The sequence below is a fragment of the Perna viridis genome, chromosome 5, assembly GCF_037379345.1.
Source record: "Perna viridis isolate PV_CMFRI_1.1 ecotype Kerala chromosome 5, ASM3737934v1, whole genome shotgun sequence".
NCBI classification, from domain to species: Eukaryota; Metazoa; Mollusca; class Bivalvia; order Mytilida; family Mytilidae; genus Perna; species Perna viridis.
The window spans coordinates 7,618,002-7,645,571 of record NC_142449.1 but is presented as its reverse complement, the minus strand read 5'-3'; the positions used below and the strand labels follow the sequence as shown (position 1 = coordinate 7,645,571).

The following is a 27,570-nucleotide window of genomic DNA, read 5'->3' as shown; positions in this document are numbered from 1 at the left end:
AGCCGCAAATACCTCTTAAATTACTTAAATTAAAATACTAATATTACTTGATTAATCATAATGTCACTTTCAAAGTCATATGATCAAGAAACCTAGATATATGAACTTGGAGTTTCTGTTAGACTAATCGTGTCATTTTCTCCAAAATGTAGGAGTTTCTTGTTTATATCATATGGAACATTTGATCATGAACACATTTTACAGTGTATGTTTGAACACTTTTTTTTAAAAATGTTTTGGGGTTACAGTTCAAACTCGGACGTCTAAAAAAATGTTTGTTACAGAATGAGAGACATATTTTGTAAGCTTTGCAAGTGGAAACTATATCCCTATCCTTCACTTTGAGCCTGATACTTTTGTATCCTCTATTCCCATGGATCCTTAACCTCTTGAAGGTTCTAAAATACACAACTTAAGCACGAGTAATATATACTCCTACCAAAAAAAAAGAGAGTGCTCAGGAAGGATAAGCATGTCCTGCTTCAAAAGAGCCACTCGTCACATTGCAATGTGATATGATCAAAATAGAGTATAGATACGATATACACACTGTCATAGTGGAAAAGTATAAACAAGAACAATAATCCAATTAATAAAGTTTCATGGCGTAAATAACGTAACAAAACCGGAAATGATGGAAAACTACTAGGAAAACCATGACATGTGTAGCTCATCCGACAAAGTTTGTCAAGGTAGCTATTAATAGTCTAGTTCGGTTGGTTTTCAATTCGGTAAGACGTAGAAACGAAATATCTAGACTAGATATCTACAAATGATTACGTTTATGCAGATGTGATGCCCATTTTGCATTTTGTAAACATGTGTACATTTCTAGTTTATGTTCTTCATTCAGAATTGTCAACTTTCCTTTCATCTGTGACAACATCCCTTCAGCACCTGCGTATGGAGTGTTCATATCACAAGTCGTACGTTATGCCACAGCTTGTCGTAACTACGCAGATGTTTTGAATCGCGCTAGAATTCTAACAAATAGGCTTCTGGAACAGGGTTATGTTGCTACAAGATTGAAGTCATCACTACAGAAGTTTTATGATCGTCATCATGAACTCGTGGATCGTTATGGTGTATACATCTGCGCCATGAAAACTGATTTATTCAACGGGTCATAGTTTTTCTTTCCTCTTTCGACTACCCCGGACTTGACTTTTTAATAGCAATTTGGCGGGTGTTTCTAGAAAAGCAGAGGACGCTTACCCTACCGGTACACCTGGTCCATGCACCCAGTTTTTAGTGGAGTCCGAGTTGCTCATTTACTTTTGTTACTTTGTATGTATGATTTTAGTTACTTCATGTTCTTTGTTGTGTATGTCTGTTTTCCATGTCTGGTCTTTGTTCCTGGATTACATTCTTTTGATTACCGCTATAATCTTGGTTCCCTTGATTATTCTTTAAATGATATCAGTTTTAATTTTAAAGATTGAGAAATGACATAATTATGTACAAACTTGTGACGATTTTAAAGTTTAATATTAAGGCTGACAGCTATATCAGCAGTTTTATCTCATCGGCTATCTAGGTTATCAATTGTTTAACACTAGAAAATCTGATAAGGCATCAAAAGTTAAGACTTCCACAGACGCATTAAGTAAAACACTGAAATGGCTATGAATAAGAAAATTGTGTTACTTATGTTGATTAGCGTAAATATGGCATATGTTTCGACTATTGAAACGCCTATGAGTAAGTAATTTTAATTTTCGTACGTTTTGTTTTATTTAATCAATATTTTCTAATAATCCCAATTACTTTGCACGTTCATGAACCAATTTCATATTTTTTGTTTTAAAGATTGCGGATCGATACAAGCAGATATTCACTTTCTATTGGACTCCTCGGGTAGTGTAGGCTCATCAAACTTTGAGAAACAGAAAAACTTTGTCGCGAGATTTGCGCAATCATTTACAATTGGACCTAAAAATGTTCAAATTGGTGTAACGACATTTTCAACGACAACTCATCCGCAATTTTATATGAACGCTCGCTCGACACAATCGTCGTTAATGTCGGCAATAAAAGCTATTCCATATCAAAGTGGTAACACACATACAGACGAGGCTCTAAAATGGATCGACCAGCATGCCTTTACTTCAACAGCAGGTGACCGCTCTGGTGTTACCAACATATTAATTGTGATGACTGACGGACAATCAAACAACCCGCATCAAACCGCAATCGAGGCTCAGAAGATTCATGGCCACAAAGTTAAAGTGTTCGCCATTGCAATTGGACATGGAATTAAACAAACAGAGCTGGATAAAATTGCATCTGACCATGCACATACTTTTACTGTACAGAATTTCGATGCATTGAACACACTACAAGCCGAATTACAGTCTAGTGCATGTAAAGGTATGTTGTATAAATACAATATTATTATATGTATTATGAGATAATGGAATATTAAGAAAATAGTCATTCATACACCAATTTCAAAATTTTCTCAGTCGACATTACCCAACAAGCTAATTTATTTTCGAGGTTTCAACAATTCATAGTAACGACTTTCCAGAAAATTAAATTCTTTGGAAAAAAAGATCAAAACTTCAATTTGAACTTGGTACAGGATATTCTACTAATTAAATGCAAAGAACAAGATGTCTAAAAGTATTCAACAGTTCCGGTGTATGAAAGAACCATACATATTTGGAATACTAATCTCCGTATGGACAAAAATGGTAAGATACAACAAATATTGATAATTAAACCTTGAAAACAGATATGTGAATGAGATGTAGTTAAATCATTTAATATGTTTTGTTAAAGCAATGTTTGAGACATATCAATTAGTTTACAATAAAAAAAAACAAAAAAAAAAAAAAAAAACAGTTACAATAATTTGATTTTAGATCATGTTCTGCTGTTAAAATCTAGTTCAGTTATTTGTGATTCCACTAATGTTTTTTATAGAAAAAGGGACTCAAAGATTTGTTTATCTAAAATATAGTCGCAAACCGAACTGCTGCCTTCTCTGACAGAAAAAAAATCACTGATATAAATAGAACTACTATGAAGTTTTAAAAATGTTGGACTGGTCGACACATTTTTGTTTAGGATGGAGGATATGTGTTCCATAAGAGTACTAATCCTTCCGGAGCAGTCCTGATGTAACTCCCATATTCTTGTGTGATTTCAAATTACAAACGTTTTACATGTTTTGTGTATGCTGCCAGGATCCTTAACATCAATAGTTTAATTGAATTTTATTATGTTGTCGCAATCATGTATGTATTATGTGTACGTTGACCGTCTCCATTTCCTGTCTTCATGCTTTGGTCAAGCCTTTATATTCTTACGTATCTAGACCGTCACTCTGTTTTCATGCTTCTTTTCTTTACTTACCAATACTTGGTTACATTTTGTTAATGTTACACTCTATTGCATAATTTAGTAAATGTGATGTTGGTTCATGCTTAATTTACATTGTGCTTTAATTGTATTTATATGAAGTCTCTTTCACTGGTCTGTGTGTTGATTCGACGTTTATTAACTGTACCGACAGCCATGTGTGTACTAACCAGATACTGATGACCTACTGTCCAATAACATGTGGTCTTTGTGGTACGTCATCATTATATATGTAGAAAATCTTCCTTCCAAAATGACCCCGAAAAAATAATTTGTGTCATGTGTTTCAAGTCATAATAGACATAATTAGAAATAGTGTATGCTAGCTAACATAAAGAATAGCCCGCCTCAAAATGGAGATAAATGCGAAATGTAAAATCTTTTAATTTTGATAGTGCTTTTGGGTCTTCTGTAAAGAAGCATTTTATTTCAAGCATATCTTAATATGATGCTCTACTGTCCTTTTAATGTCTCCAAAATCTTTTAAGCAGATTAGGAATCAAGAGGCTCTCAGGATCCCGAATCGCTCACCTGGTTAACTACTGAAAAACTACTGTCTGACCTCTATGTTATATTTTTAGTAACGGCAGTCATGTTTTTGACATAAAAAATCAAAAATCAAAAATCCCCATATCAATTCTATCAGGATACCCCAAGGAACATTCATACCAAGTTGGATTCAAGTTGGTCAAATAGTGTCAGAGAAGAAGATTTTTGAAAGAAATAAAAAAAAAGTTGAAAAAGGGCAATAACTCTCACATGGATTAACAGATAAGAAAGAAAATTAGACAAAATATAGTTTCTATCATGCTGAACCACGTCAGAACGGTTTTGAGGATATATGCGAAAAACTATTGTCTGACCATTATGTTTTTAGTAATGGCGGCCATGTTTTTCAACAGTTCAAAACTCCCCACATCAGTTCCATATATGATACCACAAGAAACATTCATACCAAGTTTGGTTCCAATTGCTCTAGTGGCGTCAGATGAGATTTTTGAAAAAAGAATTAAATTAAAAAAGCCTAAAACGACAAAAAGGACAATAACTCTAATATGGCTGTACATATTAAAATGAAAATTCGACCACATATAGATCTCATCATGCTGAACACATTTATTCATGTCAGAATTTGGCTAGATCTATCGGTTTTGGAGTTATATGCAAACAACTACTGTCTGACCCCCATGTTCTATTTTTAGTAACGACGATTGAAAAATAACGCTTACGAAGTTTTAACATGGTACAGCTTAAAGTTATATTTCTTCCAACAATCACGCTCATCTACATCTGATGCAAATCACTCCAATATTCACCCAAATCTCTTGAGCGGGTTAAGATGAGTTACCCTTACGATGTCTTGGACGGAAATGGTTTTTACATCCAAATATAATAGCATGATATGGGGTTGAGTAAAACATAAAGCTATGAGAAATAATTCAGATTGAACGAGTTAGTGAAACAATCATAATTTATAGTTGAAATGACCGTTTGCGCTTTATTAGCTATTGCCAACGTTAGTTTTACTGATATATTGTGCTGTTCATGTACTCCCCGTCACACTGTCTAGCGAGGATAAATGGTCATGGTCAATTATTTTATTTTAATTGTGACGGGATGTTCAGATTGTGTTACTTTAAAAGAAAAAAATAAGCAAACTTGTAACTTAGACACACAAATCTATCATAGTACTAACTATAAACTTCATAGAGGATAAGGAATAATGCAGCATTCAATTTAATTATTTTTGTTTAGTGCAAAAAGTAATATTTTGTCCTTTATAGTTAAGCATGTTAATGGAGACAATATCACAATTAACATTTTTTCTTATTTTGAAGCCAATTAATAATTCTATTTTTGTTGACTAATATCATTGGTGCATTGAGCTTAACATTACAATGTGTTTATTATATAATGCAATATGCTGCTCTTTATATTTTCTGAAAAAATGGTTTGTTTATAAAAAAGATCCAGTACTCCATGTCCTTTATTTGTATTAACAGACATCCTTGATTTGTTAGGAACAGTTGAGTTCATCTAAAATAGTAGACATTTTCACGACCATTGGTCTCACTTGTCTGTATGTCTGTATGACCAGGAAGTGGGGAGTGGGGCTGATTTAACACAACTTCAAGATTAAATAAATTATTTCCTAAGCAGTTACAATTCAGATCTATTTTGACCACGAGTTATTTATATGTACTTTTAATAAAAAATATAAAGTATTGGTTTATTTAGTTCCAGCAACGACACCACCGCCTTGTTTGGACGCAACATTTATTAAATGTAGTGACAGTCACGTTTGTTCCAACAACAATCTCAAAACATTTTGTCCAGTAACATGTGGACTTTGTGGTAAGCTTTTCCTTTAGCTGGATGTATGCATTTTTGAAAATGGAAGTAAAGTGAAAAGGAAAAAAACCCAAAACAAAACAAAACAAAAAACAACTAATAAGAGTCGTTAAATGAATGACTTAACTCCATAACATTATATACATAAAATTCCAATATGTTATTTAAAAGTTTTCTAATGATTACTGTATATGTTACAAATGTCTAAAGGTTATTAAGAAGTATCATAATTACAGCCCTATGAGTTGGTAATTTATTGGTATTGTTTTTCTTTCAACTCATTTTTAGAATTACATTTCGAATTCTTTTCCCCTACTAAGAATAAAGGTATTAAGAACTTAATGATGAAACTATATTGATATATCAATTTACCGTACATGTATAAGATAAACAAAGTCCTTTAATGAACCATAAATTGTTAAGTTATATTCCGGTATGGACAGATAGCAAACGAAAAAAAAAACGTATTAGGTATTAATATTTTTACCACAGAGTGTGTGATTAATGCAAAAATAAAAAAAATGAAAACACGTCTCTCCAGCATCTTAATTGCCTTCCTAGAAAGAAATAACACCTGATGGCCTTAAAATTGATCAAACAGAATAAATTATTTTATACACCTCTACGCAAAATCATCATTAAAAATATCCTGCTCAAGAAAAATTAAGCTTAAACAACAAAGATCCTTTTTTTATCTTTCAAGGCCAAAAATAAAAAGTGTTTGATCCATTTATTTTTATATACCTAGTCATAATTCTTATTTCAACACCGGAAACGTTTCATTCTATATGTAATGAATCTCTAGCGATAGGATTATTGTCATTTGTGGACTTCTGGGGGCAAAGCTGGAATAAAGAATTGTGAAACTACGATTCACAAGCTATTTAATCTTAGAAGGGATAGTCATCTATTCCTGTATAGTTTTTGAGATGTAACTTAAAATATTAATGTACCTTCATGCTGTACAACTGACTAATGTTTTCCGAGAAGAAACATTCTGTAAAAACATGAACGGATAAAAGACATGACCAAATATGGACTGCATAAGTGATGGCATAAAATCACATAGTGCTTTGGCCGAGATCAGTTGATAACGGACTCTTTTTAACGCCGAAAAAAAAAAACCCCTCTCTATCTAAACCCATACTTCTGACAAAATTGACAATAGTACTTCTAGCAAATAATGCTTTAGTATTAGATTCATCATTTATCCATCACGAGGTCCTAACAAGGTTGTATACGTATATTTCAGCATCCAACCTGATAATCGTCGGAAAGTAACATAAATGAAGTACAGATATATGATAGCTGTTAAATTTAACGTGAAAGAATAAAGTTTTGTTGTTTATTTAGTACAGTTTTAAATAGAAACGTATAACTCCTGAATGACCATTGAACGATATTTGCTACATAAATAGAAAGGATACCTTCGAACGAAATAACGATATCGATCAACAGAAAAAAAATTGAGAAAGTAAATAATATCGACACAAAATATATAACCTCACTAAACTCTGTGACCACAAACCAAGTACACCAAGTCTTAATTCTGATTAAAAAATTATCAAGCAATAAATTTACAAATAAAGAATGCACAAGTGTAATCGAAATAAGAATGATATTCGCGTAAAGTATATAAATTCTTGTGAACTTCATTCATCCGACAGGTACACGCTCCAAGTTTTTAGTCAAGTCCGAGTTTGCCTTTGATTCTTTGTACGTGTAATTTTGATTATTTTCTTTTTTGTGTGTATCTGTTTCCCCTGTCTAGATTTATCATTGGATTGTATTATTATTTTCGTTCGAATCTTGCTTCTCTATATTACTCTTATCAAACGCAATGTTTGCCGTAAAAAACACAAAAACAAAGGGAAAAATTTATTATGAAGACAAATGACATCAAAGATAGCTTGAAATTATATATATGTCAAAAAATAATGTCCTATTCTGCCACCCAACCAGGTGGGTAGTTGATTGTAACATATGATGGGCAGCTAGGTGTCTGGCAACATTTCCCTGGAGCTGGTGGGTTCAATTTACATACACTTGGTAAATTCCAAGTAACACATCTACAAAGCAGTGGAAAAATGATATATTAAAGATAATTACTTCGTCGGTTTGTTTATTTACCGAATATTAACCGAATCAAGAATGATAACTTGAACAAATTGGAAATTTCATGTACAATCTATATCCTTTTTTAACTCAAAAGTTCAACAACCGAATGAAAAAAAAACTAAGACTTGTAATGTGGGTTGTTCCTGTTTAAAGTGAGTTATGTCAGATGCTAACTCTTTATTAAAAATGAAATGCTACTTGTCGAGGTTTACGTCTAATTGGCCAAAATTATTTTTTTCTGTCAGTTAAAAGTGGGAAAAAGTTACACGAAAAGTTTAATCATTGCACTTTCGTTCTGCTATACATTCAGCCTCAAAGAAACAACAAGGTAAATCAGGGAGCAATGGCTTGTTCCAAATTGAAACTGATGTTTGGGCGGCGAGAAATCTCAGTTTAAAACAGTGTCGCGAACATAAATAGGAATACAGACAAATTACAAATGTCATAATCGTTACCGGTAAGCCTATCAGTTTAGAGACAAAACATGTTGTATAGTACTAAGTAAGTAAAAAGTAAACAATAATAAAATCTCAGTAGTGGCGACTTGTATAATAAGATGAAAATAGGACCATTTAATGATGAAACACCATCTACAAAGAGTAATCTAAAATTAATGTAAAATATCCGTGTGGCGTTCCTTTCGTTCTAGTATGTGTTTTGACAAAATTTTAAATTTGAGTACGATCTAAGATTAGTCATCAACATTTATCAACCTTATCGGCCAGTCAAAAATATCAAAGTTCCAAAAAAAAAAAATGAAAGAATATCAAATGGATACAAGATTTCTGCATTACAACAAGTCCTCATCTTTGGGTGAAATCTTACCTCTGCTGACAGGTGTATAGACCTTTAGAGGCATCAGTACATGTACACTTGTATTCACAGCCGTCGTCAAATGTTTCTCCCTGTTGATATAGTTTTCCTGTCTTCTGGAACAAACAACCTGTTCCTTGTCCTAATGAAATCAATTTGAAACAAATATAATATTCATCAACTACTTTGCATCTATTTTTAAAGGCAAAAGTTAAAAATAGTACACTAGTTTTTTTCGACAAAGAAAAGAAGACAATCCATTTTTTAAATTACTTTCATAACATTTATTGCATAAAAATACATGTCAAAGTTTAACACTTTTGATAATCAAAACTCATAGCTAATAAAGTTAACCTGAACTATAAAAACCAGTGATATTCCATAGTGTTCTTTGAAAGTTGTACAATATTTTTTTTAAATAGTCAATGTCTTAGAGTTAAATATAAATGTATGTTATTTTGTACATTAGATCATGAAGTTTCTTAAATTAAAACCTTTCAAAATACTTCATCACTTTCTTATAGTTTTCATTGTTCTCTTTCATTAATTAAAAAGGATCAGGATTACCTGAGATAGTTCCAGTTCCACTTCCGGTAATGCCTGTACCAGTCATTCCTGTTCCGGTTCCAGTCCCGGTTCCGCCTTGACAGACAGGTTTGGCACAACATTCACCGACTGGTTTAACTAACGTACAACCTTGTGGTAATTGCTGATAAGTAACACATCTACAAAACCATATATTTCATCCAATATAAACTAATAATAATATAAAAACAGCTTTTCAATAAGGTCATTTAAGGATTATTCAACAATTGTTATAAACTCGAATTTGGTAGGGTCTGTACTGTGTCAAGATCAAAACGTCCCTTATAAGGTCATTTGATAAATAAAATTATCTTGGTGTCTTCCCGTAGTCTTTGTTTCTTTACCAAAAGACAGTTTTTCGAGCATTAAATAAATTAAATTTGACACCTCTATCATAGTTGCCGACAATGCTGGTATACAATTGAGCTCTTAATTTGTCAGAATTGGAGCAAATAAAGAAGAAAGAACCATACAAAGTTCACTGAATTCTGTCCTGTAGTTCCAGAAGGGATGTTTGAAAAATTGTGGACGACAACAAACGCCAAGTGATGGCAATAGCTCAAATGGCCTATTGCCAAGCAAGCTAAACATTCAAGCAATTGAATGATTTCCCTCTCTGCTACTGGTCTTTAAAAGTTAACCAAAAGCTGCAAAAATATATCAACTTTGTACCTTTCAAGGACAGTAACTATGCGTATCACATATCACAAATCAGTTGAAACTTTTGTAGTTTTGAATTTAAGGATCATTTCATCAATGATAAACTTCTTTTCTATGTTTCATTGTTTTCAAGATAATGATTAAAACTACAAAAAGTGAAATGGTCTGCACAGCTGATACCCCCTTCAAAAGTTAACTATATATGAGCCATTGGTTATCTAAGTAAGAAAAAGGAAAATGCATTTGTACATAAATATTTAATATCTTGAACATAAGTGAATTGAGAAAATAAGTTGTCTGGAAACCGCCTAAAAACCCCAAAAGTTATCAAAATGGAAAACAAATGATGGTGCACATTGACATCATTTGATTAAAAATTAGTGAACGTGTTATCAAATTTTATTCAACAGTTTGAAAGGAGTAGTGGATTACTATTGGGGATGGGCGGACGGACGGACGGACTGCATTATCAGTATATACCTCCTGCAAAGGTATGATAAAAGGCTTCATCCCTATGTTAAAATAACATGACAGTTATAATTTAAAAAAAAAAGATTCCCTAATTATTCTGATGACTATGTGGTTAAAATCAATCGAATGGTTTTAAAGAAGACTTTTAGAACTGAAAACGGCAGACGAAGACGGACACAAAATGATGACATAAGCTCATCTGGACCTTTGTTAAAGCAACAATGACTTCTAACTAATTATAGCTTAATTATTTAATTATTGTGAGCAGAGCTCATGTAAATATTCATTCACCCTACGTCACATATGTGTGGAACTGGCAAAGTCCTTCCTACGCTTACGGAAACCAAATAATCATTCGAATAAAAAATTAAAATATGGTAACAGATGCAAAATGGAAATTGGCTTATAATATTTATCTGGCAGACTTATAAAAGTAAAAAAAAGTAGGAGTTGTGGATAGAAAATTGTTTCTATTCTATATAGTGACATAGTATCGCTAACCAAAATTTTTTCGGATGAAAATATAGAGATTAAATTAAATTACTACATAATACTTACAGTCCTCTACATGTATAAAGTCCTCTAGCCCCATCAGAACAAGTGCAGTTGTATTCACAACCATCAGTCCATTGTTGTCCGCTACTGTACAATTGTCCTTTATAATAGCATCCTCCTCCTACAATAAATGTAATAATTATACAGGTATATCAAAAGTTTACATATTTCATGTGTATTCACAAGCGAGCAATTGTATGATAAAGAATATAGCATAATATAGTCAAACTAAGTAATAAATCAAGGAGACGCCATTTTATTATTGTTTTACCACGGCCTGTCCATTCATGTCGCATTTTACAATTTTGCATTGAAATAACGACATAAATAGCCAGCCCGTGGCAAAACAATGATAAAATAAAGTTTCCGTGAATTATTTCAATTCTGATAGGACTAGTTTCTTCATATTTTAAACAGATGCTGCCCATGTGTTGCAAGAAATGTTGGTCATGTGTTTATCACTTTTTTACCATGCATGTGATCTAAAGAGCTTTGAAGCATGTCATATTAGAATGTGTATTACAACAATTATTGATTCAGCATCTTGAGAAAAAAAGTTATATGTATCATGTATTAGAATTAAAATAAATATTATGGAGTTTAACAAGAAATAAAGAGACTTATTAGAAATTAACAAGAATTCATGGTTTCCACTGATCGAATGAATAAGGTTGAATTAATGAGTATTTAAACACTAAATAAAGTATTGTAAATAAGGGAGCAAAAATAATAAAAAATATTAAAACAAAGGGAAAATAAAAAAAAACTGTGCGTTTATCAAGAATTATCAACAACATCAAATGAATAAATGAAATAAAAAAAAAATGTATTCATCTGTTGAAATAAAACTATACCATTATTACATTTTATGCAAATACGTACCCATTCCAGTAAAGGTCTGACCAGGCATAGCTGTGGCGAATCCTCCCATACCTGTTCCGGTTCCTGTAACCATATGATACTAATTAATATTTCATTATTTTTAACAAATTAAATCAAAATCAAAATATACTATTAAATCATACCATCATAGGAGGCACACTAAAACATTCGTTAGACCAAGCTGTTGAATTGAATAAAATATAATTTGATTTTATTAATAATATTTTTGATAACGGACGCTATATTTGATTGTTTTTTCCTTGGTAGATTTAGAAGGGAAACCTCATATTTGAACAAGCTGGAAGTTTCTGTAAAAAGTAGTCATAGAAAAGAAAAATAATACGAAAAAAAAAAACAAAAATCAAAAACAAAAACAAATTTGCAAGCAACTGATAACTAATGATACACCTGCTTTCTATCACTTGAAATAAGATTATTCATGCTTTTTCGCTAAGAGTATTCAAGGGAACCAAGGTAAAAGCGGTAATTTAAAAGAATGCAATCCAGGGACAAAGACCAGACATGGAAAACAGACATACATAACAAAGAACATAAAGTAACTAAAATCATACATACAAAGTAACAAAAGCAAATGAGCAACTCGGACTCCACTAAAAACTGGGAGCATGGACTAGGAGCACCGGTAGGGTAAGCGTCCTCTGCTTTTCTAGAAACACCCGCCGAGTTGCTCATAAACAGTCAAGGTAGAAAACGAGGAAGGAAAACTATGACCCGTTGAATAAATCAGTTTTCATGGTGCAGATGGATACACCATAACGATCCACGAGTTCATGATAACGACCATAAAACTTCTGTAGTGATGACTTCTATCTTGTAGCAACATTACCCTGTTCCAGAAGCCTATTTGTTAGAGTGCTAGTCTGCGTAGTTTCGGCAAGCTGTGGCATAACGTATGAGTTGTGATATGAACACTCCATACGCAGGTGCAGAAGGGATGTTGCCATAGATGAAGGAAAGTTGACAATTTTAATGAAAAGTCATCACGTTTGTCGTAAAGTTTGGTCAATAGTTTTCCTTTACCATAAATATCTACGTGTAGGTCAAGATAAGAAGTCAACTTCACAGAATTTAGTTGTCTGGGTCGTTATTCTATTTATAAACGGATGTTTTTTTAGTTCTGCTACGCATGCAACATAAGTTGTGAACTGCAAGGATTTTTGACAAATTTATGTGTTCAAAGGGCTCTGTATCGTTAAATTTACTGTTAATACCCTAAATTTCATAACTGTAAAGAATAAAGGGGTTGATAAGCATCATTGACAAGAAGTGTGCATTGATTATTTAATTCTATAGATTTTCTATTTGAACCATGCCTTGTGACATTTTCCCATTGATTTTTTGCTGGAGATGTTTACACAACCACCTAAATAACAATATGATTTTGCTGTTTCAAGATAACTTTTGTTTAATTTTAAACTGCTCAAAGTGGATTTTCCGTTTGATCTAAAACTTATAACTTTAAACTTTTGCTGGTTAACTTCTATAGCTAGTTTCCATAAAACAGAAGTTATTCAAAATATTTGGTGCTTGATTTATTTACACATAATTTTCACAAGAATACCTATCGACGATCGTATGCTTATATTAAAACGGTTATCAATACAAATTTAATCTTAACCAGAGAAGCACTGAGAGCCAAATTTAACCCTGACCAGAGAAGCGCTGACAGCCAAATTTCCGTCTGACAGAAACATAATCAAATACTGAATAAGGTTCTTTACTCACAAAATCAAAATGTTTATCTGTCAGATAACTGCTTACATCTTAAAGTAGTGTTAAATTATGATGCTAAAATGAATCCTAGTTGATGGAAAACTATATGGCATTGATCAATATATATTTAACTTCGTTTTCTTACAGGTTATATCTGCTACATATCACAAAATCATATGATTCATGCAAGAACTTTGTCATGTGTACTCACCAGTTCCAGTGCCTCCGCCTGTAATAGTGCCACCATTAGTACCTGTTCCCATCAGTGTACCTTGAGGTCCTGAAACCAAATCAAACCCCAAAAATAACGTTAATCAATGGACGGTTTATATCAAATCATTTCCCTTTATGTCCATCAAATTAAATAAGTTTTAATGTGTGTGACAGAAGACGCCTGTGCTTTAAGCACATGTTCGTGGCTGTCCTGGGGTAATTGAAGATAACAAAAACAATCAATTTCATATGTACAATAGGACAAACTACACAAGAAAGCAAGGATCGTGTGTTCATGATACAATGATTTATTTGTAAGTCTATAACTTAATATGTAACTAAAAAATAGTAAGACAATTCAGAGACATCAAAGGACAAATATTAGTGTAAATTGTCACAAAGACTAGGGGCTAAAAAAATATGTGTTTCTGGTATCATTTCCTTCAAAATTAGGGTCGGTAAGTAGTGTTTTTTTTTTTTGCTTATTTTTGAATTGTAGATTTGCAGGACATCGAAAACTGCCGGTTTATTGCAAATACTGAACTAGGCCATGATGTTTCATTTTTGTTTTGTTTTATTGAATTTTGTTAAAAAATTCGATGACGAAACGCCTAAAATCCTTTTTTTTTTTAACATCATCAAAAAATTTGAGTCGGCAAGGAAAAATTGCGCCGGTCGGGTTACTAGAAACACAGATTTTTTTAAAGGCCTAAATACATACCACAGAATCCACAAAATTTAGGACAGTTTTGTTTTGCCCAATTGAGGTATGGTTCCTGGCATGAGGTCTGGGTGTACTCCGAACAATTAGGAAGAGCATCTTGACAGCTACCACCTTTTGGCAAAATAAATTTATATATGGATATGTAATAATGCATAAAGACATTATTCTAAGATATATGCTTCGTCGTTAATTCCTACGCTGAAAAGAAATACTGTATTAAGGTGTAGTAACATAAAACAAGATGCTCCCAGGAGCCTGAATCGCTCACCTGGTTGAATTTTGCCTTTCAAAGGCAATGAATTTAACCTGATTGTCCAGCAATTTTGACTCAAGAAGTCTTCGGTAAGACTTATCATATGGATCATTTCAACAATTGAAAGTTTCTTTTAATCTATCATAGGTTTCAAGATATTGACTACAAACTGTAAAACAAACACCATTTTTCCCATTTAATGGCAATAACTCTTACAAGGAGTCGTCTGACAACTTGATCCCTGAAGACTTATGCAGTCCTAATGATAAGGATCATTTCAGCTATTGAAAAATTTTGGCTAAACTAACGGTTTTGGAGATATATGCGTAAAACTACTATCTGACCCCTATGTTCTATTTTTAGCGGCCATGGTTTTTGACGGATCAAAAATCAACACATCAGTGCTATGTTGGATACATCAATGAATATCCATACCAAGTTTGTTTTCAATTGATTAATAATGTTAGAGGAGAAGATTTTTGAAAGAAATAACATTAAAAATAGAAAAAAATCGTTAAAAGATGGCAATAACTCCAACGTGGCTTAACGGATTAAAACCAAAATTTGACCGATGACAGATCTCATCATGCTGAATACTTTTACCCACGTCAGAATTTAGCTAAACCTAACGGTTTTGGAGATATATGTTCTATTTTTAGTTACAGCGACCATGTTTTTGACAGATCAAAAAACCCCCACGTCAGTTCTATGCAGGATACCCCGAGGAATATTCATAATAAGTTTGGTTCTAATTGGTCAAGGAGTATCAGAGGAGAATAGTTTTCAATAATTATTAACGACGACTGACGACGGACGACAACGACGACGGACGCCAAGTGAGCTAAAAAACGCATTTATATCATAACATACAGAAGACAAATTAAACTTACGTTGTTGGTAGTGTTTTGTTTTATTACAATTGTTTTAATACTTTTTTTTCAAATTTGGTATTAATCAGCCGCACATTTTCCAAAATATTTTGCTTTTTTTTCTTTGATAATGAATTAAATTGTACCTTGGTAACGATACACAAACATCGCAAAGTTCTCAAATTAGACTTCTGTCGGCTCGTTATGATATTTCCACATTAGAGGCCATCAAAATATATCACTAATTTCATACAAAAGTAGTAACAGATGTCACATTTAATTTTTATTAAACGTCTTTTAAGGGGAATTATCCATTACACAGTAATTGTACAAGTTTGAACAAATCACGCCTCGTGCGGTTCCTGTTTTATAAAGAATAGTCCCGCAGCAGCGCTAAGCCTGTCGTAAGAGGCGACTAATTATTGCTCAAAACCCTGACCGGGGGCTAGGGCGCTCTGCTCACAGATCAATCGGGTTATGTGCTCCAGATGGTGGAATGGGGTACCCCTGCCACGCTTGGGGTCGTCAGGCCATAATACGAAAAACCTGACCGCAAACCGTAGTGGTGCTATCTGTTGGAAAAATGCCACGTTTTGTGATATTCTCCCGAAGTAGGTACCATTGGGCTCCGCCAAAGAAGGCTATATTGCCAAACCCTACCATTCCTCCCTATTTCCAGTGGCAACCAAGATTTGTCGCCCCTAAAGTCCTTGTGTCCCATCCCATTTTTCATTTCACCATTATCATCATCATCATTTCATGTTCATTTTACCATCCATTTCATGTTCAATACCTGAATATGGCTGAACTATTGCTGCTCGGGCGTTAAACCACAATAATCAATCAATCAATTAACAAATCACACTCGATTTTCAATTGAAATTCATAATCATAATCACAAAGCATAATCACAGAAGTTTATAGAAATCTACAAGCTGAAAAAAGCAATAGATACAAGGCTCCGTGAAAGTTAGAGTAAAAAAAGTTTTAAGAACACATTTACGGCTCTGTGAGATATAAAGTCAAAAAGGTTCTCAACTAATAACTAACTTATTTAAACATTTTTAAATTATGAAAAATTTAATCTAGAAAATTTTGAGTTTGTACATGTCATGTTTAAAACGGTTTCAGAAATTATGAATTATATCCCTACACAAATTCACTTACCAGTAATCATACCTGGCCATACCTTCCAGTTATGTTTTCGCGTTATGTTTTTAATACATATACCCGTTATCCTTGAATCTGTGCTAGTTTCAGAACTAGTAATTTTCCAACTAAAATCAATAATGAAAATACTAAATGGTTCCTGTATCAGTTCAAATCATGTTACCGCCTGTAACACTGTAACAGTACAGGCCTTGCTACTAAAGAACCAGTATTATCATGAAATACCATTATCTAGTAATGGTTACTGTACCAGTTCGAGTAATGTTACCACTTGTAGTGTACCAGTGTTCTATAATATCACTACGTGTGTGTACTAATACAAGTAAATGTACCAATATATATCAGTATCTGTCATGTTACCTATACCAGTACCAGTCCGTTCATATGTGCATGTCATAATATAACAATCTATACATGCATTAGTTCTTTTTACGTGGTCCCCTCTTACAGTAGTATGGCATTGTACAAGATATGGAAGGATAACTTACTGGTTCCAGTACCTGTACCTGTCATGGTTCCACCTGTACCTGTCATGGTTCCACCTGTACCTGTACCAGTCATGGTTCCACCTGGTCCTGTACCGGTCATTGTTCCACCTGTACCAGTACCTGTCATGGTTCCAGCTGTACCTGTTACGACATACACGCTTTAGTATATGAAAAAAACATATTTAAGGAGAGAATGTTTAACACTGAGGTTTCAATTGACCTAAAAATAAAATAAGAATTTTTAAACTATGACGTGTTTTTGAAAAAAAAATATGCAACTTGCTTAATTCTCAGGAAGTTAAAAAAAAAGTACCCGAAAGAACTGAAAATACAATACTATTGTGCTGCTGTATACTGAATATGAAAGTTGGCACAAAACTTAATATAATCCAAAGTGTTATGTTGAAGAAGTGTAGGTACCGTCAAAATATTGATAAGAAGAATGCTACACAATGTACCAAAATATCGACAGAAAAGAGTTTAGAACTCACATACATCTAATCATGGCAAGACTCCATATAAACAAATATCATGCTCTAGAAACTGAAAAATTTTCAAGAACTAACAAACGACAGAAAAAGATGATTGCAGCCTTGACCTTCTATACGAGTAGAGAAAAAAGGTACAGATTTACAAATTTTATACACAAGGCAGATAGTAAGATTCTTGCATTGCATGTCAAACTTTAAAATAGGGCATCTAATGGCATACCTAGCCTACACAAGCATAAGCATCCATAATACCCTAAAAGAACTAACTTTCACAAAGATAACTCCAATCCAATTTATGTGAAAGTCGTGCACTTCATGTAAATAATTTTGCTCGTGTATGTTATGTGCGTTCCCATTATGTTCTCCGGTGGTTTGTATTTTAGAGAGTATCGACATATTTATAAACTTGACCTACCACACAAATTGCAGAACTTAGGACAGTTGTACTGAGCCCAGCTAGCATACTGCCCACTACAGACGCTAGTCGTGTAGTCCTTACAGTTTGGAATCTGATCAGCACAAACACCTGAAGGTGCTTGGGTTGTCACACGTCCTATATAAAGAAATGATAATACGTAAAGATAAAATTTCTTACAAGGTTTTACAAATATGATACTACTTATAAAAGATCATATAAAACTATCTCTTATGAAAAGCATTACTAGTATTTTCTACACAAGACTTACATATATAAAAATCCAAACAAAACCTTCCCCAGAAAAATGTTACGATGTTTACAGAGTTTCAGCAAAAATTAAAATTATTACCAGCACCGCCACAAAATCCGCAGTATTTAGCACAATTGTCTCTTGCCCATCCATCATATGGTTTATAGCAAGCGTATTGACCGTATTGGCTACATGAGGGATTCTTGTCAACGCATGTACTACTGGATGGTGGGTCACATTCTGCCTTTTGACAACACTGATCAGCAACATCGGGTACCAAGCGACAGTTCGAGGGTAGAGCACCATATCTTGGGCATCTATTTGGCAAAATTCATTATTATTACTTACAATAATGACTGACATCCAGGAGTGAACTTTAACTGATAAGATAGGACAAATTTAAAAAAAAAACGCGGTTCGGGTATAAACATACACTATGAAAACGGTTAAAAATGGCCAACATAGACTGTGATACATTTGTTAAGCTACAGAATGATCTTTCTTTATTCATTGGCATGATTGTTTTGCAAAGCAGTCAAAGTTGCTGGTGGATCACTCCTGGAGGCGTTTGCAAAATCTGTGTTTATCTCAGGTATCCTTACTGACAAAACTAAGACATTGGGTTACATTCCATTCAAAGATAACCTCGGGTACCTTCACCACACTTTTACTCACTGGTTGAAAGCAAATGCAAATAGAAAAATCATTCCTGTGAACACTGTGTAAAAACGTAGGTCCCTCAAAACGGGCTATTTAGGTCAGGTGATAGTTAATACTAATACTGCATCATACTGCATCTTATCATTACTTTATACAGGTTCAATTTGAAGGAAGGACCTTCGATCGCTTACATGTATATTGTGGAAACTGAGCCCATTACAATCACACCCCTTAGGAAAATATATGAAAAATAATGAAATGTGCGAATACATATAAGTAGATAAAAATAACTTGTCGACAACCTAGGGTGGATAGTTACACGAAAGAGGAAAACGATGACGACGAACTCAGTCCTACCCTTTAACGAACATTCCCATAAACACTCATACAATAATACCAAAACGATGCATAAAAATTCATATAGCAAATGAGCTCACTCAGACGGACATGCATAATATAATGAAAAGACAACTTAAATTCATAGAAATAACTAGAGTACCAACCTACCAACCTAACCCGTATTTCTTTTAAAAAAATATTAGGGAGGTAACCGGATTATCAGCCTCCATGAGCGGACTTCGGAGGGGGGGGGGTAGCCGGATTACAAGCCTCCATGAGCGGACTTAAATGCCATCAGTGAAAAAGTTTGTTGTAAAAATATATCTAGGTAACTTTACCTGTCTGTTTATGTAAATAGTGTTTTGTCTTGGCATAAAACAATGTTATCTGAATATTGGTTATTAAATTGTCAACTCCTTGCATTTCCGTTTATTCTTTCTTAATTTTACCAATATCTAAGAAGTTAACCTTTTTTACAATATGTATATCAGAATGATTTTTACCTGTCAGAACACCTGTATTGTCCTGATTTAGCATCAATACATTCACAATCATAATCACATCCATCATGCCATGTGTCACCCTGTTGGTGAATTTTGCCCTTGTAGATACAAGCATCTACAAAACAGAAATAGTCAATTAAACATGATAAGGTTTGTTCATTTTTTAACTAAATAAATAATATTGTTTTTATATCGTTGATTCTCAAATACAGCTCCTAATAGCCCGACCCTGCAATGGAAACTTTTTTGACATCCATTATTATTCATTGTTCATCGACTGAAATGAACTAGTTAGAAATAAAAAGATTACTATCCATATGAAATATTAATTACCACTTATATTACTAATCAAGTTAAAGCTATACACACAATTTGAATGCGTTCTCATGAATGATGGTTGAGAATTTTTGTGACGAACATTTACTGGTGCCTTCAAAACTTCTGTCCTTATCATGGCACTGACGGGCAATCAAGCAATAAAACTTACAATGATTAAAAATAGCAGACTGAAGCTTTAAACGTATATACAAAAAAATGGATAGTTATTTGCAAAGTTTTTCAAAGAAGAAGTTCAATACAGTACATGACAAATAGGAAGTTGACATGCTACCAAGAAAATAATCTTACACAAGTAAAACCCATTAAGTTGGAGTTTCAAATCGTCAAAATGAGGTGTGGCTGAGGTTATGAGACAAATGTACAGACGTAACGACAACAAATAAACTGGATTCCCTTGACAGCTTAAAAGCGATGGAAGTAATGAACCAAGTCTAAAATTATTCCAAATAAAGACTCAATCAATGTTCATTTGTTTATCATATTAATACATTATCACTGCGCATTAATTTGTAGACTCAAATTTCATCAATGAGTTAATGATTTGACTTGAAAATAATTGAAAGAATAATCAATGGAACCAAGGGAATCCAGGGACAAATACCAGACATGGAAAACAGATACACACAACAAAAAACATAAAGTAACTCAAATAATACATAAAAAGTTACAAAAGCAAATGAGCAACTCGGATTCCACTAAAAACTGGGAACATGGACTAGGTGCACTGACAGGGTAAACGTCCTCTGCTTTTCTAGAAATACCCACCGAGTTGCTCATAAAAAGTCAAGTCCGTAGACGAAAGAAAAAGGAAAACTATGACACGTTGAACAAATCAGTTTTCATGGTGCAGATAGATAGATACACCGTAACGATCCACGAGTTCATGATGACGACCATAAACCTTCTGTAGTGATGACTTCAATCTTGTAGCAATATTACCCTGTTCCAGAAGTCTACTTGTTAGAACTCTAGCCGGTTACAAAAAGTCTGCGTAGTTTCGGCAAGCTCTGGCTTAAAGCATGAGTTGTGACATGAAACTCCATACGCAGGTGCTGAAGCCTCAGATCAAAGGAAAGTTGACAATTCTGAATGAAAAGTTATCTACGTTTGTCGTAAAGTTTCCCTTACCATCGATTTCTAAATGTAGGTCAAGATATGAGGCTGACTTCATAGTGTCCGTAGTATCCTTTACTTCAAGTTTTTTGGGGTAGATGCGATGTATCAAATCCACGAAATTAGGATTGTTTAAAGATAAGTGAGATTAAAGGATCTAACTAAACGATATTCTTTCTTTCGGAAATTCAGCCTGATAAGAGTGAAGGAATAGGACAGAAAGTAGAGGAGCAGAATTTGTTACCATTGTAATGCCGACCGTTTGTTGGAAAACGCATCCACCACACTGGACCAATATGTTGTCGATTAAAAATTCCGGTATTTTGTAAACATCTTCTGTATATTTAGAAGATGATTTTGAATTATTTCTTACAAAATATGAGGACTATCTACCAAGAACTATATTTGTATCTAGGTATACCATCTTTTTGGAAAAACAACGATGTACGATGTGTTTTAGTCGGGATTTTAACTGAGTATCGGGTTATGAAAAAATAGAGCTCAGGAAAAAATTAGTTTTGGGACCCCATAAAAATCAGTGACCACAAATTACAAATTACCACAATGATTTTTTTTCTTTAAAATTGTAATAAACATATTATTCCTGGAATTAACTTTTGAAGCAATGTATTGCACACATACTAGAATATCCAGTATTAGAGATTTGTGATCCAGTTCCTGTAAGTGATTGCGGTCTGCCATATCCAGTAAAACTACCAGAGAATCCAGCAGGATTAAACCCACTTGTTCCTTGTCCTATTGTTCCTGTGACACTACATTGTGGCACACGGCAACATGTTGGGTCTTTTGGATCAGGAACATATTGACATCCAAGTGGAATATTATCGTATTTTCCACACCTGCAATCAATTAAATGATAATATTTCCTACACATTCTATTGATTGATGACTTACAAAAGAGAATATTAAATAGCCAGTTGCTGGTGAGATACACCAGTTGTCCTTCGTGTTATAATACATATTGGATCAATTCAGCTGGTGTGAACTATCCAGATCATTAAACTAAACTTATATCTTTACTTCTGAACGAACCTTTTGAATTTGTCGCATAGAAAGTCATTATCTTAAAAGATTCAAGAAAGAAATATAGTTCCCAATTCAACGAAACCGCTTTTATTATTTTAGTAAGTCTAAAGATGTTTCCACGAGTGATCTCATTTTAAAACTTTTTAAACAACATTCATCAAATATATGTATATTATAACTCTTACACTGTCTGCATGTCTTAAATAACTGGTATTTGGTTATTGTTACTTTTTTACCTGTCTGAACACTGATAGTAGTGGTTTACAGCATCCTCACATCTACATCTCAAACTACAGCCATCTTCCCAGCTCTCACCTTGTCTGTAGTATGATCCTTTATATACACAGTAGTCTGAAAGATAAAAAATAGCCGTTATGTCACTAAGAACAAAGTTTCAAATCAAGTGACTATCCATGTGAAAAACGATGTTATTAGTAACGTCCATGTTAACCGTATAAAATGATAGCTATAGAAACAGTAAATCATCTTCTACGTCATTCAATAAAATAGTATCACAAAAATGGATATATGGTGTTCTAGAGTCTACAATTTTGTACCTAATAGAATTACTAACTCTTTTAATGTATAGAACATTTACCAAAACCAAGAAAATTAATTCTTGCAATGTTTGGTAAAAATTACTGACCTCCACCTGAAATAGGTGTTGTTCTGACATAAAAAGGAGCTGGAGTGGTAATCTTCTGAGTGAAATCACAACTTATTTTCTTACAACACTGATCTGCAGGATCTGGAATCAATCTACACTGAGCTGGAATATTCATAAAGTTAGGACATCTGGAATTAAAACCAATTATTCGATTAAATCAATGTTAAATAATAATAATAAAAAAAACAAGAGAATAAGATAGAGAAAACAAAATAATAAAATGGATAGTTTGCATACATTAGGAGCCGAAAAATTAACTCTCATAGATCTAAACAGCAATGAACAATCAATGCTTTGAAAATAAAGGTATAGCAAACTATACTTCTAGGTTGAGCTACCTCGGTAAAAATATAATTAATCATTTACAAAAAATGGCAATGCATATAAACCCATCAGCGTCTACCCAGTTATTAACCAAATATCTAACGGAATTAAGGTGAAAAGGGAATCAAAAGAACCAAGATTCTAACGATAATAAAAAGCACATAGTACAAGCATAACGACTTCACCAAGAAGATACACACACAAATATCAAAATAACATTCCCATAGAAACAAAAGTAAACTAGCAATCCAAAATCACACCACTAAACTGGCTGACTGAACCGGTAACATTATCGTCATCTGTTTTTTTTTAATTTCTTTATATACACCAGCCGAATTGCTAAAAATGCCCAGGGTAGATGGGAGACAAAAATTGGGACACGGTGAACAAAACTGATTATCATTGTCCTGTTTCATAACCCTTGTTGTAAGAAGTCTAGTATGATAAGAAAAAGTCGTTTCGGCAAGCTCTGGTATGACATATAAAGTGCGATATGAAAACTCCATAACCGTGTGTTGAAAGGATGTTGCCACAGATAAAGGAAAGTTTACTAGAAGTCATCGCGGTTTTTGCCTTATAGTTAAGTCAGGGGTTTTCCCTTATCATCGATTTATAAGAGTAGGGCGAGATATGAAGCTGTGTATCTGTAACGTCCTTTATTGTGGTAGATGCTATGTATAATATTTTCGTTTAAAGACTAAACGGCATCTGTATAAACTGAGATCAACCGATCTGGCTAAATGATGTTCATTCTTTTGAGTAAGATCAGCTATATTATAATCAGTTTCAAAAGAGAGAAGAACCACAATTCGTTCAAACTGGCATGACAACCATCTCACTTGACAAAAAACTTTGATGATAAAAAATTCAAGCATTTTTACAACATCTCCTTCTGTATATTTAGAAGATGAATTAACCTCTCCACAAAATCAATTTTTGCAAAAAACAAAACCCTCTAATGAAACATTTATGTACTAACCTATCATTGCATTGATATCTTCCTTGATTGCCGTCGACACATGTACATCTATAATCACAGCCATCATCCCAAGTAGCCCCCTGTTGATATACCTTTCCTTTGTACACACATGAATCTACCAGAGAAACATCAGATATAATAATTCAATAAAAAAGGAAAAAACAAGTTAATGATCAGAACTAAAACAAGATGGTGGGAAGTATTATTAGTTCGGCTAAACGTTTAACTTGCTTCTCTTCTTTCCAAATCTAACAAAAAATATAAAGGTATTTGTACTGTAAATATTACTTTCTAAAAGATGCTTAGAAAGTTTATAAAAAAACTTTGACTGATCACCTTTTTTATAATGTGCATTATTTGTAGTTGAAGTCGTATTTAACAGTTGTTATTAATTATTTCGAACTACATAAAATGGACAAAAACGTCCACAGCCAACTACTAGTAGCTAAACTCACTCCTTCCGCCAGTGACCTGAGGACCAGTATTGCCGCCTGTAAAAGTTGATTGTGATCCTGTACCAGTAGTCATATTACCACTGGGACCTGGTACATATGTACCGGTAACTGGTTGGTAGGTGGCTTTGCCATAACCAGAGAAACCTGGGCCATATTGCGGAACTGGAACAATGAGTGTTTGTCCATTCACATTTGCTGGGCAGTTTGGAATTTGACAACATCTATCGTTTGGATCTTCGACCAACGTACACGAAGCTGGAAGTCCTTGGAACTCTGGACATCTTTGTTCAAAATTAATCAAAATGCGTTAACCAAGTACATCTGCTCATGTTTAAAGTTGATATTCAAAGTTTGTATCCGATGAAATTGAGAGCAAACTTTTTCTTTATGTTAGATTGATACAATGTTTTGCTTTTTTTGCAGAACAAAGAAATTGTTCGTAATATCAAATAGAATAACAACTTAAAGTAAACTAATGCATTACAAAACAAATCATTCTTCAAGAAAAAAAAAAACAATGCACAGTGGACATAAAAAAAGTTAATCCAATAGTCAAAGAATGGGTTGTCTTTAGTATATACTTATTTATCAATTGCGTAGGAAGTTAACTATAACCTATAACTAGGCTTACTTAGGATCACATCTGTAACGACCAGCGGAAGCATCGTCACATCTACAAACCAAATCGCACCCAACAACCCATCTCTGGCCTTGTTGGTATAAAGATCCATTTACATAACAGCCAGCTATTAAAAAGAAAATGGTACTTTAACTTAAGAGAAGTTCAAAAAGATATCACATAGTTAAAAAATCATAATTTCGGATTAAAGAATTTTGTTACAAATGTTCTAAATAACAGGTTGCAGATATAGTTTTAAAAAGTTATTTAGTTTATGAGTTCAATGGGTCTAGAGGGTATACGGCTATATCTTATGTCAATGTAAAGATAAATCAATGTAGTTTTTGAAAATCATTATTTTCTAACTAATAAGTGATCGAATTTTCTGCTATTTTGCATTAACCAGAGAAGGTGTCAAAAATCAATCGACTTTATACACAGCTCGACTTTATGCAGTGTACTGTATAGATTAATAGCTTTTTCACAGTACTTACCGACTTTGCTTGGGATCAACTGTGGAATTTGACCAGGTGCTGGAGTTGGTTGGCCTGGTAGAGGAGAAGGAATCATTTGTTTACTTGGTATAGGTTGGCTACCAATTAGTCCTGGGGTTAAGGATGAACCCACAAAAGATCCTTGACCTCCTGTACACTCTACCTTCTTACAGCAATCACCGGGTACTGTTACAAACTGGCAGTTAAGTGGAAGATTAACGTAGTCTGGACAGCTGTAAAGCATTAAACAGCCAAAAGTAAATACAATTTTAAATCTATCAAACTGTTTTAGGAACAGTGTAAAACTTACCCTTTTGCAATGTTTAGAATTCCGGTGATAGCCACCTGAAAGATTGTCTAGCAAACGTTTTACATCTATCAGGGAGAATGTGAATCTTACATAAAGTCGAGGATAAAGGGGAGTATAAGGGTCCCAATACATTGTACATGCAACATGTTACTAGCTTCTAAGATATATCATTCACCATTAATCTATCGACCTACGATATTTACCGCTTGTTACACCTGTAATACCCATATTTGGCATTTTCGCATTTACATTCAGATTCACATCCATCAAACCAAGTATCTCCTTGTCTATAAGATTGACCCTTATAAATGCATACATCATTCGGCCCGGTTACGTCTGAAAACATAGGTTTCTTTTATTTTGGTATATAGAGAAATATTTACCGTTTGTTACATCTGTAGTAACCATAAATGGCATTTTCACATTTGCATTCATAGTTGCAACCATCAAACCATGTTTCTCCTTGTTTGTAGGATACACCCTTGTAAATACAAAGATCATGCGGCCCTGGTACGTCTGTCAGAGTAAATATTCTGCTTTATACGAAATATATAGCAATAAAATGTTTGAAAATTAACCAATCCTTTCTGAAAAGTGTGGACAATTTAGTGACACTGGAATGTCAATAACATGTCTTTACTAATACAAGATTTGGAAGACCATTTTTAAGTAAAAAACAAACCAGCATACTTAAATTTAATATCAATACATCAAACACATCTCATTAGAATACATACTGCATATATTACAGAATTTCCTGCAGTTAGTCTTTACCCATCCAGCATAATCTGGATTGCTACATATATCTGCTCCATACTGAACGCAGTTATTAATTTTGTTCACACATGGAGCCTCTGTTGGTTGTACTGTATATCCTGAAATAATAGGAGAGTTTTCTTGAATTTTCATTTACTCGATTAATTTGTCTGTCCAAAACCGCTTATAAAGTATTCCACGTTGAAAACATTCCCATGAAACACATTTCTAAAAGATAAGTACAAAAGTAGCTTAAAGTAGAAATAAAACTATTTAAAACAAAGGTGGAAGGTTAACACACATTGGACATTGGAAAAGAGCTTATTATACTCTTAAGTCTTACACACATATATATGCATTATTTGATTTCATCCAGTCTTAAAAAAATAACGAACTCTTCTTCAGGAAAAAGATACTCAGTCTTTACTCAAACTGACTTAAAATAAAAAACAAAACCAGTTGAAACGTAGAGTTATAACTTAAAGTAACAAAAATCAGTATGATTAAAGGGGTATTTTATTGGAGACATGCATATTTTGAATTTAGACACAGC

General features: G+C 33.4%; 2 protein-coding genes across 5 annotated transcripts in view; one reads left to right on the top strand and one right to left on the bottom strand.

Moving 5' to 3' along the window:
* The first annotated feature begins 1,545 nt into the window (after positions 1–1,545).
* Positions 1,546–7,066, top strand: LOC148615804 (matrilin-1-like). Of its 2 annotated transcripts, XM_088582403.1 has the most exons (5): positions 1,546–1,701; positions 1,810–2,370; positions 3,469–3,579; positions 5,605–5,721; positions 6,971–7,066. In XM_088582403.1, exons 1-5 carry the CDS (start codon positions 1,620–1,622, stop codon positions 6,997–6,999), a joined length of 900 nt encoding a protein of 299 aa, XP_088438529.1. In that variant the 5' UTR covers positions 1,546–1,619; the 3' UTR covers positions 7,000–7,066. The 2 variants fall into 2 exon arrangements, with proteins under 2 accessions (XP_088438529.1, XP_088438530.1); XM_088582404.1 differs by lacking the exon at positions 3,469–3,579.
* A 517-nt stretch (positions 7,067–7,583) lies between these two features.
* Positions 7,584–27,570, bottom strand: part of LOC148615803 (uncharacterized) — a 41,507-nt gene continuing 21,520 nt past the window's right edge. For 2 of the 3 annotated variants that reach the window (XM_088582398.1, XM_088582401.1), the window contains exons 20-39: positions 26,999–27,136; positions 26,645–26,777; positions 25,952–26,184; positions 25,470–25,584; positions 24,839–25,119; positions 24,384–24,498; positions 23,060–23,208; positions 22,650–22,764; positions 22,009–22,226; positions 19,915–20,029; positions 18,512–18,729; positions 18,160–18,297; positions 17,254–17,394; positions 14,471–14,584; positions 13,748–13,816; positions 11,803–11,865; positions 10,924–11,041; positions 9,217–9,374; positions 8,662–8,791; positions 7,584–7,787 (exon numbers count right to left, since the gene is read on the bottom strand). In XM_088582398.1, coding sequence (XP_088438524.1) covers positions 7,661–7,787; positions 8,662–8,791; positions 9,217–9,374; positions 10,924–11,041; positions 11,803–11,865; positions 13,748–13,816; positions 14,471–14,584; positions 17,254–17,394; positions 18,160–18,297; positions 18,512–18,729; positions 19,915–20,029; positions 22,009–22,226; positions 22,650–22,764; positions 23,060–23,208; positions 24,384–24,498; positions 24,839–25,119; positions 25,470–25,584; positions 25,952–26,184; positions 26,645–26,777; positions 26,999–27,136 — 2,888 coding nt within the window. In that variant the 3' untranslated portion in view covers positions 7,584–7,660. Of the gene's footprint in view, positions 7,788–8,661; positions 8,792–9,216; positions 9,375–10,923; positions 11,042–11,802; positions 11,866–13,747; positions 13,817–14,470; positions 14,585–17,253; positions 17,395–18,159; positions 18,298–18,511; positions 18,730–19,914; positions 20,030–22,008; positions 22,227–22,649; positions 22,765–23,059; positions 23,209–24,383; positions 24,499–24,838; positions 25,120–25,469; positions 25,585–25,951; positions 26,185–26,464; positions 26,598–26,644; positions 26,778–26,998; positions 27,137–27,570 lie in introns of all 3 variants that reach the window. The other variant, XM_088582399.1, reaches the window with a different exon arrangement.

Coding starts and splice junctions, on each gene's coding strand:
- LOC148615804 (XM_088582403.1), top strand. CDS start 1,620: ATGGCTATGAATAAGAAAATTGTGTTACTTATGTTGATTAGCGTAAAT. Junction 2,371..3,468: donor ACAGTCTAGTGCATGTAAAG/GTATGTTGTATA, acceptor ATTTATATGAAG/TCTCTTTCACTGGTCTGTGT. Junction 3,580..5,604: donor AATAACATGTGGTCTTTGTG/GTACGTCATCAT, acceptor TGGTTTATTTAG/TTCCAGCAACGACACCACCG.